At 46.1% G+C, this 15,362-nt stretch overlaps 1 protein-coding gene across 1 annotated transcript; it reads left to right on the top strand.

Moving 5' to 3' along the window:
* The first annotated feature begins 312 nt into the window (after positions 1 to 312).
* Positions 313 to 15,362, top strand: LOC122371740. The gene is made up of 7 exons (XM_043348343.1): positions 313 to 821; positions 7,893 to 8,018; positions 10,518 to 10,660; positions 11,862 to 11,990; positions 12,262 to 12,407; positions 12,836 to 12,942; positions 13,398 to 15,362. Exons 1-7 carry the CDS (start codon positions 636 to 638, stop codon positions 13,506 to 13,508), a joined length of 948 nt encoding a protein of 315 aa, XP_043204278.1. The 5' UTR covers positions 313 to 635; the 3' UTR covers positions 13,509 to 15,362.

Here is a 15,362-nt window from a genome sequence, read left to right as displayed (position 1 = left end):
GCTGCCCCGCTTGCCCCCCCGTGGCGACGCTAATGGAAGGAGCTAATGCACCAGTCGATGGTCGAAACAGCCTTGTGCCTCTCGCTCATCCCATCATCTGATGGTCATGAGTTGGTCTAAATAAGTCGAAATGACCTACCCCCCCCCCCAAAAAAAAAAGAAACGAATAAACGGCCAATAAGAGCATACAAACAAATCAAGGGTCATACTATTTTGAAAATTATGCTTAAGGTGTGCAGAGCCGGAGCCCAGAAATTCAGTCTCACTAGCTTATTCCCGTAAGGAGTATTGCAAAGATCTAATTAGAGTGTTATCACCATTGTATTCGTATTTCGTAGCTCCACGGCGCATACTTTCTTTGGACCTGTGCCAAATATTGAGCGTGTGTCATGTGACTGCCTGTGACGTCGAGCACTACAGCTGTCTAATCGTACCGTGAATTATAGGTTATCGATATCAAGATGGCGTCCGTGACATGAATTGAATCGCACCCGAAAACCACCCGTGAAAAGACCCGAAGAGCAGGACTGCTGAACTGCGATGGTGCTGCCGTGTAGCGAGAGACACACGAACCAATGGTGAACACCTAGCGCCACCTTTGGGAAGGCAATGGAAGCTGAGAGTCCGCGTGCGACATGCATGCCGCGATCCTACTACGGAACAAGCGCAAAACAAAGAAGAAGAAGAAGGGAGCCGGGAAGTTCGATCCACCACCTCGTCATGTGGCGACACGAGAAATACCTCCGTTTCCGTCCCATCCCCCGTTCAGAGCGTGGGGCACCGACTCACAGCAGAGAGCGGCACTAGACCAAAAACGAAAGGTAAGCATTAGCAACTCAGGGCCCAGTTCATATAGATCCCCTTTGCTGCAAAGGGACACTTACTGGAAAGGGGGACCCGGCAGATGGGTTCATATAGCCACCCTTACACACCGGTACAAATGTTACCAAAAGTGTCCCTTTGAAAAGTGGCACTTTGGAAAAGTGACACTTGCGGGCTGGCTTTTCTATATGAACTGGGCCCTGGTGGTAAGTAGAGGTGCCACAGGTTTAGAGTTCATGCTGCTAGGTGGCAGCACTAGCAGGCCACAATGCAGCCCCGCTCTGAGGCTAGCTCGTTGGATGAGCCTTACAAAAAGCTGCACCTTTAAAATAAGGGCGAAATTTGACGTGAAGCGCTAATTGAGCTAAGCCGATCACAGATGCCCAGCCAAAAGCATCCGGCTCAATCAACATAATTGGGTCTTGTGTCATTTTAAAATTGTTTTCGATTTTGGAATTTATTTAGTTCAAACTCAGCTATCCGTGCTCGATGCTCATAGATAGTCTGTCTCCATGTTCGCTCACTGAATACAGGGTAGGATATGACTGAAATACAACAGTTGCCTATCACTCGGATAAAATTCACCCTGAAGACGGAAATCGCTAAAATTACTGACTATAGTTCGTTTTTTTTTCAAAAGGACGCTGGCTCCAAGTATGTTTTTCGAACAAGCACGTGTTTTAGCGAGCAAAACGAGCAAAACCTGAACCTGAGTAAATCGAACGTCGACTAATTTTAACATGTGATTTCTTCCCGATAATTTCCATATGTGCGTTTTGGAACCATATATGAGAACAGTGGTTAGACGGAACTGCTTACTCGATTATAAGCTCGGCAACAGTGAAAAACTAAGTTTCACCCAAATTCGTTGACACTTGTCCCATTGCACGGACATTTGGGTGCCTGCTGCCACCAGTGACGTCATCATAGTATGTTCATTTTTAAGAAACAATTTCCAGCTACTTACCGTGCACAATTTGAAATCGGTTATTTTTCGCCAGACACTGAAGCTGCCAAAACTCACGTGAGAGCTTCGATATTGAACTTTCAGCCAGCGTCCTTTTGAAAAAAACGAACTATAGTCGCTTGATGGAAGCTGGCATTTTAGGGTAGCTAGTTGCATTTCATAAGGTTTTATAGAATTTTAAAGGTAAACTAATGATTTCTATAGGCGTTGCTCGGTGCTCCTAGCTGCTCGACAAATGTGTGGTTAGCTCGTGTCCAGAAGTGAATTCGTCAGCTGGTAAAATAACCGTTTTTCTGGCAGTGGTCGTCGATCGTCACCAGCTTGCGGTCCTGGTGGCGAAATGCCATAGGCTGGATAACATCTTTATGCTGGACGGTTGGAATTTCAACAATTTTCACTTACTTTATAATATATACGCACAAGTTAGGTATCGCTTTTTTATCAGAACATCACATCTAGACCTAGTCACTTATAGTTATTTTCTGATAATTAGGTCACTTTATTGATCTGTGGACATGAATTGCGTTCACCTTACCTTCTAAGGACTTGTAAGTATATTTTTGTAAAGACGTTTGCTTGCATAGTTTCGGCAATCATTTGTCGCCTTTCTTCACATTATTGATCCTGTACATATTATATTCCTTGAGGGTCTTTTTTTGTGCTGACTAGCCGTACCAACCTATGCAACGGATGATGTAGGTACTAGGTATAGACGTCGTTAGGACTTCCAATCATGCAATGCATTAACGACTTTGTTTACAGTCATTCTGATTTACTGCTGTGACCCAAAACACCCTTACGACCCCGTAACATTCTAATGCATCAGCGCACATATTTCCCGCGACGATATTAAGCGTGATTCATAGGCTGTACAGAAGCCATACCGATATAATGTACGTACAATCTAAAACGACTAATGTGTCTAAGGTATGAGACGGCATGTCAGCAATCGTTTTTTCCGTTATTCGATCGTCGCTTTGGACGAATTGGCTGTATATACGTGATACAGAAAGTTTATGCTTGTAAAGATCTATCCCCCCATCCCTCTTTCTTTCTTTTTTCTCTGTCTTTGTATCTCTCTCTCTCTCTCTCTCTCTCTCTCTCTCTCTCTCTCTCTCTCTCTCTCTCTCTCTCTCTCTCTCTCTCTCTCTCTCTCTCTCTCTCTCTCTCTCTCTCTCCTCTCACTCACTCTCTCTCTCTCACTCACTCACTCACTCACTCACTCACTCACTCACTCACTCACTCACTCACTCACTCACTCACTCACTCACTCACTCACTCACTCACTCACTCACTCACTCACTCACTCTCTCTCTCTCTCTCTCTCTCTCTCTCTCTCTCTCTCTCTCTCTCTCTCTCTCTCTCTCTCTCTCTCTCTCTCTCTCTCTCTCTCTCTCTCTTCTCCCACTCTAGTTCTTTGCTTTCCTCCTTTTTCGTTTTGTATTCCTTCTTCTCTCAATATGTGTCCGTTTTTCTCAATCTTCCATTCAATTTGTCTTTTTACGATTCCCCTGATTTGCCACATATTCCAGACAGCCTTAACTGTCCTCAATAAATCAAGTTAACCTGACTCATATCCAGATCATACCGTCCATCATTAAACATACAATAAAGACAATGCAACTGCATGTAGACTCTGTGACCGCCATGAAAAGAACGCCCTCCAATCGATGGGTCAATGGCAACCGAACCAAACATGTCACACGCATCGCAGTTAGTACTAGCAGTCACGATTTGCGCCCGCCCAACGGCCTACCATCACGCAGTTGCCGTCGCTAGCGCGCGAGCGAGCGACTGAGCGGCCGGACGGGCGTTCGCAGTCAGTGCAGATCGACCTTTCGAAGCGGGCCGCCGGGCGCCGGGCCCTGTGTTGATGTCACGCAGGTCCCCGCCTCCGGCGCTGCAGGGTCAATCGATGTGACCCACTGTGACGAGCAGGGACACAGCCACGGCGGCGCGGCGTGCATCACACCCTGACGGGCCGCGTGGGTGTGCTGCAGGGTTCGGTGCTGGGTCCCGCAGTCTTTGGCTCGAGTGCGGTGAGGGATGTGAGGTGTCAGGAGCGGCAAAGAAGTCGGTGTGGTGTGTGTTTTCGAGGAGTGAAGTGAACGGACGACAGGGATAAGTGATCAGTGATTTGGTGGATATTATCTCAGGAAGCAACTTTGTGGAAAGCGTCAACAAAAGGCTCACTCAAGAGGACATATAATAAAACCCTGTTTGTGAAAGTGCATGAAACATGTAATGCGCAATCACTACAATACCAAAAGAGTGGATTTCGAAGAAAACATCTTTGAAATTAGCTTTAACATTAAGTAAGTTTAAGTTGAAGGGTAAATAAAAACTGCCTTCGTTTGGATGATGGGCAATGCAACAACGAAGAACTTAGTGCTTTTATTAAACGGCCATTGTCCCGAAGAAAGCATATGACCAGACTGCAGAAGAACCAAGCCTGAAGCCTTCCACCTCACTTTCATAGACCACTCCGAGACTCTAACTCTATCATACCAAGATGCTGAAGTATCGCCCACGGCTGCCCGGCGCGGCACAGCGGCGCCAGTCCTCTGTGTCCCAGCCGCCTGTCGAGGAGGTATGCATCATAAAATATATTATATATTATATCTATAAAATATTAAATCCTTATTGTGCGCGTCGCTAATTGTGGGTGGGTTCGATAAGGGTAACCCTGCAATGTCTACCGTTGAAGCACAGACTGCGTTCGTTCGCGGCGACATGTATGCTGTTTGTGTCACCCAATGACTCCTGGGATCATTAGGGATCGGTTACTGGGGTGATATGTCAATAAGAGGGTTGAGTAAGTGTGCTGCTTATGCTCACGATCATTGACGCAAATCACGAATGAAAAATATTCGATCCATTCTTAGGGAAATTTCAGTACAAGCCAAGACAATATCTGGATAGTATTTTTTTTCCAACCATGCTCAGAGATGGATTCAGAAGGTCCTATTCTGACCCAAATAAGACCTGTTCAATCGGGATCAGTCAACGCAGTGAAATGTGACGCAAGAAGGATCTATGTTTGTAGCTAGTTTTATGTAAAGTGCTATCATATTTTACTATGCCGTCAAAACTAGTCCATATTTCGTCAGCATTCAGAATAATTTTGAGCCGAAGTGGAAAGTAAACCATCGATTACAGCTTCGCTTGTTAGCCCGTCCATGGTATTGTTTGCATGCATCCTCATTTCAATCATTGATCTTCCAACTTAAAAGGAATAGTGCATGCCTACTATGAAAACGAGGGGACTAACCAGCGAAGCCTTGTTTGCATTACCACCAACGCTTGACAGTTGTGTGTCAAGGAGCACCACCCCCGTTGGGGGGGGGGGGGGGTGTTTCGCGTAGACTAGCCTCGGACTGAGATCCAGATCCGGACTTATAGAAGAGGAAATCCGGAGTGTTTGAGCTTGATCATTGTCACTCATGAAAGCAATTGTGAAGCTATTGCAAAATGCAGCCGAATTCACAGTAAGAGCGTCTCGGCGTTTCTCTTTACCTTATTCGGACGACTTTACTTTCTTCACTTTTCCTAAATTATCTTCCGTGATAACTGCAGGTGATATTAAAAATAAAAGGCCTTTCTCATGAAAATAGCGAAGTTCATTGTAGCCAGTTACATTAATCACTTCAATAAGTAGACGCCTACGCTTCGTTGTGTTCGATTAGTGAACCCCAAAAATGAAAAGCGGTGGGCTATTATACTGAGCCGCTCGAACCGTTGCGCAGCTATTTTAAATCGTGGCCTGTTAGTGAAATGAATCCCTATTATCTAATAAAGCAAGTATGCACATGTTCGATCCATATCGTAACTCGTCAGTAATTTGCATTCTGCATATTAGTTATATTCGTAAAACACGACTCGTCCATGACTACAATTCATCGCGATAGTGATTAAGCTGTCACTAACCGGAAAGCATATGTGTGCTTTCCCGGTTTTAACCTAACACATCAAACATTTATTGTTTGCCTTGCGTGCCAGTAACGATAAAGCTGAGATTTATCCGTGCGTTATAGCTTTGTTGAACCCTGGCCTGGCACGCTGCAGCAAATGTTACTTAGCTGCTGGGTGACGACGTCGAACACATTCTTTAATGTATCCCTGTGACTCTATAGATTACGCCTTCGATACACGTTTCAGGTTATATGATCGGAGTCAGGCGAACGTAATACAGCGTTGTTGTGTTATGATTTTCGAGAAGTGCTGAATGCGCTAGCAGAATTAATTAACCCGCGCCCGGCTGGGGGTCCTGGATTTCCACGCCCTGCTGGGGGGGGGGGGTGTTTGAACACCCCCCCTTCTAACTCGGCTCCTGGGCTACGTAGCGATACGCGGAAGGCGGCGTTCGAAAGAGCGTCAAAAATAATGACGAAATCACTTCGGTCAATTTTTTGGTCAGGTCAAAGGTCAGGTCACCAGAGGTCATTGAAGGCAAAATTTCGCCGATTTCCAGGTCGAATGTCGAAAATTTCCAAGAAGCCAACGCATAACTCGGGAACCAATAGAGCTACAGCGCCGCGGAAAAGCGCATTCGATAGCCCTATTAACGCCCTTTCTGAGCAATTCTCTCAGATTTGACCTAACGTCAACGGTTTTGCCTGCAGGGGGCAAAAACTGCAAAAATAGCCGATTTTTTCGGAAACAGTTTTTCTGCAATAACTTTTGACCCAAGACCTGTACGAGCTTACTTTTACCGGCATCGTGTTCCTCTCGTCGAGACGCATCGAATGAACTATAACTTGACCTTGAAAGGTCAACTTGAAAATTTGACCTCAGGTCAAGGTCATGACCTGACCGGAAAGGGTCATGTTGCATATCAGTCGATCCGTATCGTCGAGATGAACACATCTAAGGCGTTTTCATCGCTCTAGCATGCCTCTATCAAAAGTTATTTGCGAAAAACTGTTAGATACCATTCGTGACCTAAGATGACCTCAGGGCATAAACAAGGGTCCCGGACACCATTTTCATGTTCAGTGTGTCTAAACCACTTGTAATTCGGTGTTTGGGAGTGTTTATAATGTCTTTCGTCCAAAAGAGGCGCATTTCAATTTTCTCCCATTGACTTATAATGGGGAGGTCGCAAAATTGACCTGACCTTAGGTCATCGATATCAAAATTCTGAGATATACATTTTGTACATGCTATTGCTCTTAGCAATCGCTGAAAGTTTCAAAGCGATCGGTCACTCGGTGTAGCTATGACAGACATTGAAACTTTTTATGAGGTGAGGTCACTTCAAGTGACCTGGTGACCTGACCTTGAATGACCTTGGTCTGAAATTTTCACAACATGTGTAGAATTGATGTATGATAAGGTGTACCAAAAACGGCGGCGCTCCGCGCCGCCGTTTTTGAGATATTCGCGAAAAACCACAAGGGGGGGTGTTCAAACACCCCCCCCCCCAGCAGGGCGCGGGTTAATCAAGCTCAAACGTCGAATTCCAGCATGCTTAACAGCTTTCTCTACGTGCTGGCCATGGTTTGAAATGGCCAGACACGTAAAATAAAATAGACTTTTGTGTGTCGTGCTCAAACTACAGTACTCCCACTTGGGCTAATGATGCCCATTGCCCAGCTCTTCGACTTGTATAAAATTTCCGATCCATCCGTTAGACCCGTTTCATTTCACAGCAATTTATTAAATCTGCAGGTAGCGTTCGGTTTGTATTTTATGCCGATTGTGGCATTTTCTATCCGGAATGTCTTTCTCTAGCTACTGTGCATGTTGAATACGAGTTGATTATGCAATATACATACACGGATTTCACGGATTTAATAGCAATGCCATAGAGTATATTTTCTCGCATCACATCGTTCAGATTCAGGTGCAGTGCAGTGTGAATTTAATCGCGACACAATGATATTTCTGCTCAGTGCTTTGTCAACTTTACTCGTAACGTAGCTTTTGAACCAGAAGAATATTCAGATCAGCAGTTCGGTCTCATACTTGCAGTGATGAGTAATGTAGCAAATCATAAGCCCCCTCCCCCCCCCCGTAAGCTGTCTCTTTCTCTTTCCTTGCCCAGGTGCTAGAAACACATTCATTCTCAGTGCGTCTCCTAAAATCGATGCCCGTTTCTCAGGTACCCAACGGAAAGCCTGCATGGGAAGGAGAGCTGGAGCGAGGCCCTGGCGCGACCGGCGAGGTTCGGGAGTACAAAACACTGGCGACGGCAGCGCACCGACGCTGGCTGCGCAAAAACAACCAGGTAAGAGAGACGAAGGGTGGTATCGACTTAGTAAAGAAGCTAGATGGAAGATGAGCTTCCGAGTTACCGACAGCTAACAGGAAATGATGAGTTGTGACAATGATGGGTGAATAAACAGCAAAGACGATTGCCGGAGAGTAAGAAATGTGATGACAGGTTTCGTAAAATTCGTACTTTTCCCCAAGGTAAAAGTGGAGGCTGGCTTCTCTTCTTTTGCCCCTCACCTTTTGTCTCGTCTAATCAGTAAGCTTTGAGACGTCACTAATATCTGCCCTTATCTCCTAGAATTATGTAGATTGAGGAATGGATGCATGCGGTAACGGTATCCGTGACGTCTGTTTCTTACGTCTGGCCCTTGCCCCTAGTTGAATGGTTTAGAGACATGACTAATCCCTTCCCCTTCCCCTTAGGTAGCAGATATGAAAGAGACTTCTGCCCCACACCTCTTATTTTGGACCGTTCTCCCCAGGCAAAGGCTTCCTTCATAGGCGGCGGAACGGGGGGGGACCGGGGCACCGTGCCCCTCCTGGATTTTTTGGCATTTTAACATTAGCCCTACGGGCGTTGCATGGAAAGAATGGGACCAGAAGTCGGCAGTGCCCCCTTTAACCCTCGCATGTGTGCGGCGTTTGCCAGCTTCTAATGTGTAGGGGGGGGGGGGGTCGGTTGGACCCCCCCTTGCCGTTTGGCCCCTGATCGAGCTAGAGCTTCGCAGAAAAAACGAGCGTGTTGCCCGTGACGAGAGGAAGCCGATGATACCCAATTTTAAGGTCCTAGGTCATTGGTTGACCTTCCAGGTCAGGTCAATGACCCAAAGTCGGGAAAATCGGGACCTATTAGAAAGTCGTAAAGTGTGGCTGCAAAGGGGTTTTTCGGGGTGCTGATCACGAATATCGTGTTAGTTTTGATCACAGATGATGTCTTTAAGCATTTAGACCAGGTCGGGTCAGGTCAGGTCATGTCAACCAGTAGGGGTTGTGACGGGTATTCGTAGTACGTGTCAACCGCCTCTGACAGCTTCGTAACATGTTACGAAGGCACCAAAACTACTTCGTAAATGTTCAAATGGTTGCTAAATTCGAATTCAGCTCCAAAAACTAGCCTAGAAACATGTAAAACTCGAAAAAGTGAACCGAGGTCACCCGAGGTCACCAAAGGTCAATGACCTGACCTGACCTTCAGGTGACCTTGACACCCATTCTAATGCATGGGAGCAACATCAAATTACATGTTTGAACGTTTGAAACCACGAAAAGCTTGCAAACGCGCGGCTAATGCGAGCCGACATACGCGGAATCGCGATTCCGGCCAAACATGGTCTCGGAAAAGAGGTCACAGGTCAAAGGTCATTTGGGTCAGGGTCATGAAATTCTCCGGGTAGGTGTAAAATTGATCAATGAGAGGATACTGAAAGTTTCGTCGCGATCGGCCGCTTTTTACGCGAGTTATTCGCGAAAAACCATGGGGGGTCCATCCGACCCCCCCCCCCCCTACACATGCGAGGGTTAACCCTCGCCCGCACATGCCATTTTCCCATCCTAGAAGGCACATGGGGGGGGTGGTTGCCACCCCCCCCGCGCCATTTCGTTCCTGTTGGAGATAGAGCTTAGCGGTAAAGACCAAAAAGATTCTTTGGGAAGAGAGGAATCCAATGATACCCAGTTTTACCTTCTCAGGTCAGTCATTGACCTTCCAGGTCAGGTCAAACTAAAAAATGTTGCTGTTTTGGGTCACCGTTGGATATCAAGTGCGCTGCTTATCAAATACCGATGACGATGCTGTTTTCTGGTGCCAAGCCAGCTAGAACCTCTGTGTCACACTACCCGACCAGATTTTTTGCTGCTGAGGTCATTTCAGGTCAAGTTAGGTCAAGGTCAATCATATGTGTTTGTATGTCTGTGTGTGTCTGTCTGTATACTGATGTGTGCACCGATTGTTTTTGGGTCCATATTACATGAAATCATGATCTGAGAAGCTTTTACCAAAAATGCAGTCAAAAAACTTCACAAAAAGTAAATTCAGCTTGCCTAAAACGCAATTATCTTAGATGACCTAGGTTAACCTTGACCCTGACCTTGACCCCTGTACCTCGTCGAACAACATGTTCCATGATAGGTGGGAGGTAAGACTGGCAAAAAAGGCCGAAATCAGGGTGTCAAAAGCTCACAAGACCCATGGCAAACGCAAGATGTTGAGAATTGGCCATTTGGGTCATGACATGACCTGAAAACAAGGTCATATCTCCGAAACCAAAAATCACAGAAACTCGAAATTTTCATTGGACATCAGGAAAGGATAGAGGAGCAGCTATACAAAAAATCAGCCTTCTAGCTCTACAAATGTTGATTGCAGAGCAGAAAGACTACCTGGGGGGGGTGGCAACCCCCCCCCCCCCATGTGCGGGCGAGGGTTAATTGAAGGTGTTCCGCCGCTACTGGCTTCCTTGACTTAACGTTGACTTGACTTCCTTGACCTCAAGTTCTGACCCCTCTTCCCCAGGTGGAGGACGTGGAGGCCTCGCTGCAGAAGGACGGCCAGGGCGGCTTCACCAACTCCTCCTCTGCCAACATCGTCCTTTACGTCGGCCTGGGCATGATCGCCATCGGACTCATCATCACGTTCGTCGGGCTCGGCGAACGAGGGTGAGAGATGATAGAGCTTCGAAATTAGATTATAAAAGGCAGCTTCTTAGATTGTACACGGGGATATGGATTTTTGCTTGCGGAGATACAGGGTGATCGAAAAAAGTGTCACCCCTAATTTAAAAGCCATATAACTCGCGATTGGTTGGTCGTACGACTTTGCGCCAGGCAGCATTGGAAAGCGCATACAATTTCCTTTCGAATGGATGTAAATATGCATGGTTTATGTCGCAAACGAAGATGTAGCTATTCAAAAAGTATGTTAAGGACGCAATTTGGCGTGTTCAAAAGTTTGGTTGTGCAAATTTGTACTTTTGACAGAGTTTTTGATCTGACAGCTCACGTGACAGCTCACGTGAGCATTTTTCTTAACTATTCCATGGTTACCGCTGCATAAAATTGATAATCCGGTAGTGCAGGTTGTCGCAATGTTTCTCTAGTTACCGGCGAATTTATGAATAATGAGGCCGCATGTTTGCAAGGAAGATCTGATAAGGTCTTCCTTGTCTAAAGTTAGCTGAGAAACGAGTCTAAGGTCAGCTGAGAAACAGTATGCAGTGAACAACATACACTCCATGTGTAATGTGTAAGGTGTGTGTCATGTTGAGTTACGATACTCATTGTTCTCGTTCAGCGGTGTCCGATCCCGTTCGGTGAATTTCGTTTCACGTGAAAGCCGCACATTGACTGGTTTTTGAGCCCATGGGGACATGATTTGGAATAGAAAACAATCATGAATACATTCAATTGAAAAGAAATTGCCTGCTTTTTCCGATGCTGCCTGGCGCGAAGTCATCCGGCCTACCAGTCGCGAGTTATGTAGATTTTAAGTTAGGGGTGACACTTTTTTTCGATCACCCTGTATGTCACATAACATGTTACGACCACTCACCTAATTATCGGAGACTTTGTTATCGGCTATCGGAGACTTAAAATTGCACTAATTTATGCAATCAATACACCCTAAACTCGATTGCGACACGGTGACAAGGTACTCATTAGATGATAATTATCATTAGATTATAATCTATAAAGCTGTGTTTCTACCAGAAACTACTTCTTGTGTAGTCGTTGTAACCGAACAGTTGGCAATAGGCAATTATTCAAAAGGTTAGGTACTGTCAATCTCCAGTGTGGAAGATAAAACTTTCAAACCATAACGACTTCTCTGACGACTGTCTATCCGGCATTTGACCGGCAGGTTTCAGACGGACGAGCTGAAGCTGATCGGCCCCAGTCTGATCGGGTCCGGTCTGCTGTTCTGTCTGCTGCGGATATTCTCCTGCACAATCAGCGCCTATCGGTGCTGTCGGTGCTGCCGCTGCTGTCGGTAAGAATTGGAGGGAGGAAGAGGGAAAGAGACGGAGAAGGAAGGAAGAGAGAGAGAGAGAGAGAGAGAGAGAGAGAGAGAGAGAGAGAGAGAGAGAGAGAGAGAGAGAGAGAGAGAGAGAGAGGAAGGGAGTAACTGTACGCACTGTACTGTAACTGTACAGTACAGTGTAAGCTGCCCCTCGTCATCAGAGGTGTGCCACCGGTGTGTAATGTACTCGTATTTCCATCACCTTTCAATGTAATGTATTCCCCACCTTCAATCACGACAGTGGCAACGAGGAAGAATCTCAGCTGATCAGTCCCAAGCCGAGCAGAGTGCACAAGTCGGCCGGCGCTGTGACACGCCCGTCGGTCCACCCCAACTTTATCAGTGACGGCGAGGAGTCAGATGCCGCCGTGCTGGAGACTGATACAGGTAAGTACTGTTGAGGAGCGCTAAGAGGACAGGATTGGGATGCGAGAAAGCAGAAATGCCGTATAACGCATGCTTTTTTGTTTTGTTGGGTTAGGCCCTTTCGGTCTGACAAGACCATTTCAGAGCCGGAAGGATGATAGGATATAGGGGGAGACATTGGTCTGGGCCGACACCCTAGAGAGTCGCCGGGGCTGAGCCCGTCCGAATGGACAGGCCACCCAGCCCCCTGACGGTCACCGCACCCTGCTACGGGCCTGCTCCTGAAGTGGAATTACCCATGTCGGATAAAGGTGACCGTTCAACACGGATCAGGGGATTTGCGGTGCGGAGGATGATTTGAATGTCCTGAGGATCGAAAATGATGGAACCCGGGACGGTGTCTTCTCTGTGACCTGGCCTGACCGATTGTTTGTGTCGTTCTCCGACAGATGGGGACACCAGTCACGTGCCGGTGCTGCCACCCATCAGGGGCGGCAGGAGTGTCGGCTCCGGCGCCACCGCCCCCAACTCGGCAGAGGTGCTGCTTGACCCGCAGGTCAGTCCAAGGGTCAGTCGCAGGAACCGATAGACAGCGGGGGCTAAACCCCAGGTCAGTTGGCAGGAAAGGATAGGATTAGACAATAGACCCCCAGGTCAGTTGGCAGGGCGGACAGGCACACCACCACCGGGTTAGACCCTGGGTCAATCGGCAGGGATGGACGATCCGACGACGAACAGTCGGACTTTCGGGTCATTTGGCGGAGACGGACATTCACCTGTAGGGAATAAGCCCCTACAGGTGTAGCCCAGGACAATCTGTAATAGCGGATGAGCCCTTGAGGCTAGACTCTGAGGTCAGCCGACAAAGACGAGTAAACACGCGAAGCTAGACTCGATGTCAGAGTGTACACAATAAAGGTACACGATTAAGCATGAACCTAACCGAATTATCAACTCTGTTACAAATCGACACAAGTAAAAACTGAGACATTCGTGTGTGTTTTCTTTCAGGGTCTGGATCGACCACACTCCCGAGGGAGCGTAATGGGGCCTCTGACACCACGAAGAAAGGAGAGCACCTCGTCACAGATCGAACACGAAATCGATGACCTCATCAAGTGATGACGAAAGAAGAGAAAATTGTTCCTCGAAGCTGAAAGATATACACCGTTTTGGCAAGAAATGGACTTGTTGCACGGTGAATTATTATATTTCGAGCTATCAGATGATCAGACTGGATTGGATCAGAGGAAGATTGATCAGGAAGGATTCCAATCTCGGGGCTATCTGAGGATTCGTGCTGGTGTTCAAAGCGACTGAACCTCTAGTGACTGACTCCAGAGACTCTCGTGGTGTGCTATATTGTGATAATGTGTTGGAGGTGTTACGAAATTCTGGGCATCAGCCTGATATTCTGCTACAAAGCAGACTTACAGAGTGTTTACTGAACTAGATGTGATGCACTGGGACGAATTTATCGATCCGCTACACAGGATCTCAAGTGAGCTGAAGTCGATCTTTTCAGTGGATGGACATGACATGCCTTCGCTAAACGGGACATCAGACTATTCCACCGGTTAAGTGACTAGTGGCATCAGATAAGCGGTGGAGATCGAACTATGTATGCGACAAACGTCGCGAAGCAAAGACAATAACGGCAAGATGATTCGGCTTGTCAGCAATGCAGAAGTGATATTTTTAGAATAGAAAAGGTGTTCCTTTTCGCAATATTTCGCAATGAGCAGTTGTTGCGCTTGATTTGCTGTTTTTCGTGATCGGTGTTTTGAAGGATCATGTGGTTTTCCGAGGCGTTGTTCTTTATACGTCTTCGTGCTTGGACGGACTGTTTGCTTTTTCGACATTTTCTCACTGCTTGCACTTTATTAGAGCGTGCAGTTTGCAATGCACAGAGTGATAATTGGCACAGGGTTAAAACTGGCTGAGTAGAGAGTTGCTTACCGATGATATACACTTACCGATGTAATCTTCGGCGATTCGTTTAGAAGCGATGACGCATTTTATTTCTACAACCAAATGAATCAGTGACGTAACTGTGTATGGTTCGCAGTCAAAAACAATGCTCCGATTTTAATTATCTTTCGGAATGATGTATAAAAGCCTTCTATTTATAAATGTTTTATTTATAAGTGTAAGTGAAGCAATAACGCCATGTGTACATTATTGATCATTCTTGCTATATAGTTCTACCATTCAGGTCTCAAGCCACGCTGCTATGCATGTGCTTAGCTGTGTCGCTTTGGGATGCTTTTTGGGATTCATTGAACGCCTTTCGAAACGAATTTTGCCATTTAGAAGCACCTTCCTCCTACCGTGTTTAAGTGCTTAGGTACCTAAGAGATGTAGGGGTGACTTTTATGCTCTGAAATAAATGACTATGCTATCGGTGAATTAAACTGGACCTGAGGTGCATCGTTTCTAGCGCTGCTATAATGCACATTGCACATGTTCATTGTCTGTGATTCATGGCTAACAAATAACATATTTATTGCCATCATCACTTATGCATTAGGATATTGCAATGGACCTGTGATATCTTTATGTGTCGCGTTAAATATGCATATGCTATAATGAAAGTCTTTTGTTCTCATCAATGATCAAGCCATTATGTTTCACACATGACACGGCCACTTTATGAGGATGTGCAAGCTTTGCAATTTTGTCTTTTGTGAGAACTATACCAGCATTTTAACGTGTGCTTACACCGCTTAATAATTTAGCAATAAATCAATGCGAATATGCGCGATAACATCGTTGATATAAATAAGATGGTTGATGCATCATGGGCATGGCGTTCCTTATCATTGTGATATTGCGTTAAATTATGAAATAAATGTATAATACCAAATATTTGCATTGTAGCATAATGTCTAATGTTTTACAGGACACAATGCCATCCATGCAACTGCTCGGATCATCTTATTGTCTGCTGTTTTGATCGCAATAAACTCTTGGTAT

Source organism: Amphibalanus amphitrite, unplaced genomic scaffold (genome assembly GCF_019059575.1).
Source record: "Amphibalanus amphitrite isolate SeventyFive unplaced genomic scaffold, NRLGWU_Aamphi_draft 001274F_arrow, whole genome shotgun sequence".
Taxonomy (NCBI): Eukaryota; Metazoa; Arthropoda; class Thecostraca; order Balanomorpha; family Balanidae; genus Amphibalanus; species Amphibalanus amphitrite.
The sequence above is the reverse complement of the archived record's forward strand: the minus strand, read 5'-3'. Positions and strand labels throughout refer to the sequence as shown.

Excerpts from the sequence above, each read along its gene's own strand:
- LOC122371740 (XM_043348343.1), top strand. The coding sequence starts at position 636 with ATGCATGCCGCGATCCTACTACGGAACAAGCGCAAAACAAAGAAGAAG. Across the intron at positions 10,661-11,861 it reads GTCGGGCTCGGCGAACGAGG|GTTTCAGACGGACGAGCTGA; the intron begins GTGAGAGATGAT and ends TTTGACCGGCAG. Across the intron at positions 12,943-13,397 it reads AGGTGCTGCTTGACCCGCAG|GGTCTGGATCGACCACACTC; the intron begins GTCAGTCCAAGG and ends GTTTTCTTTCAG.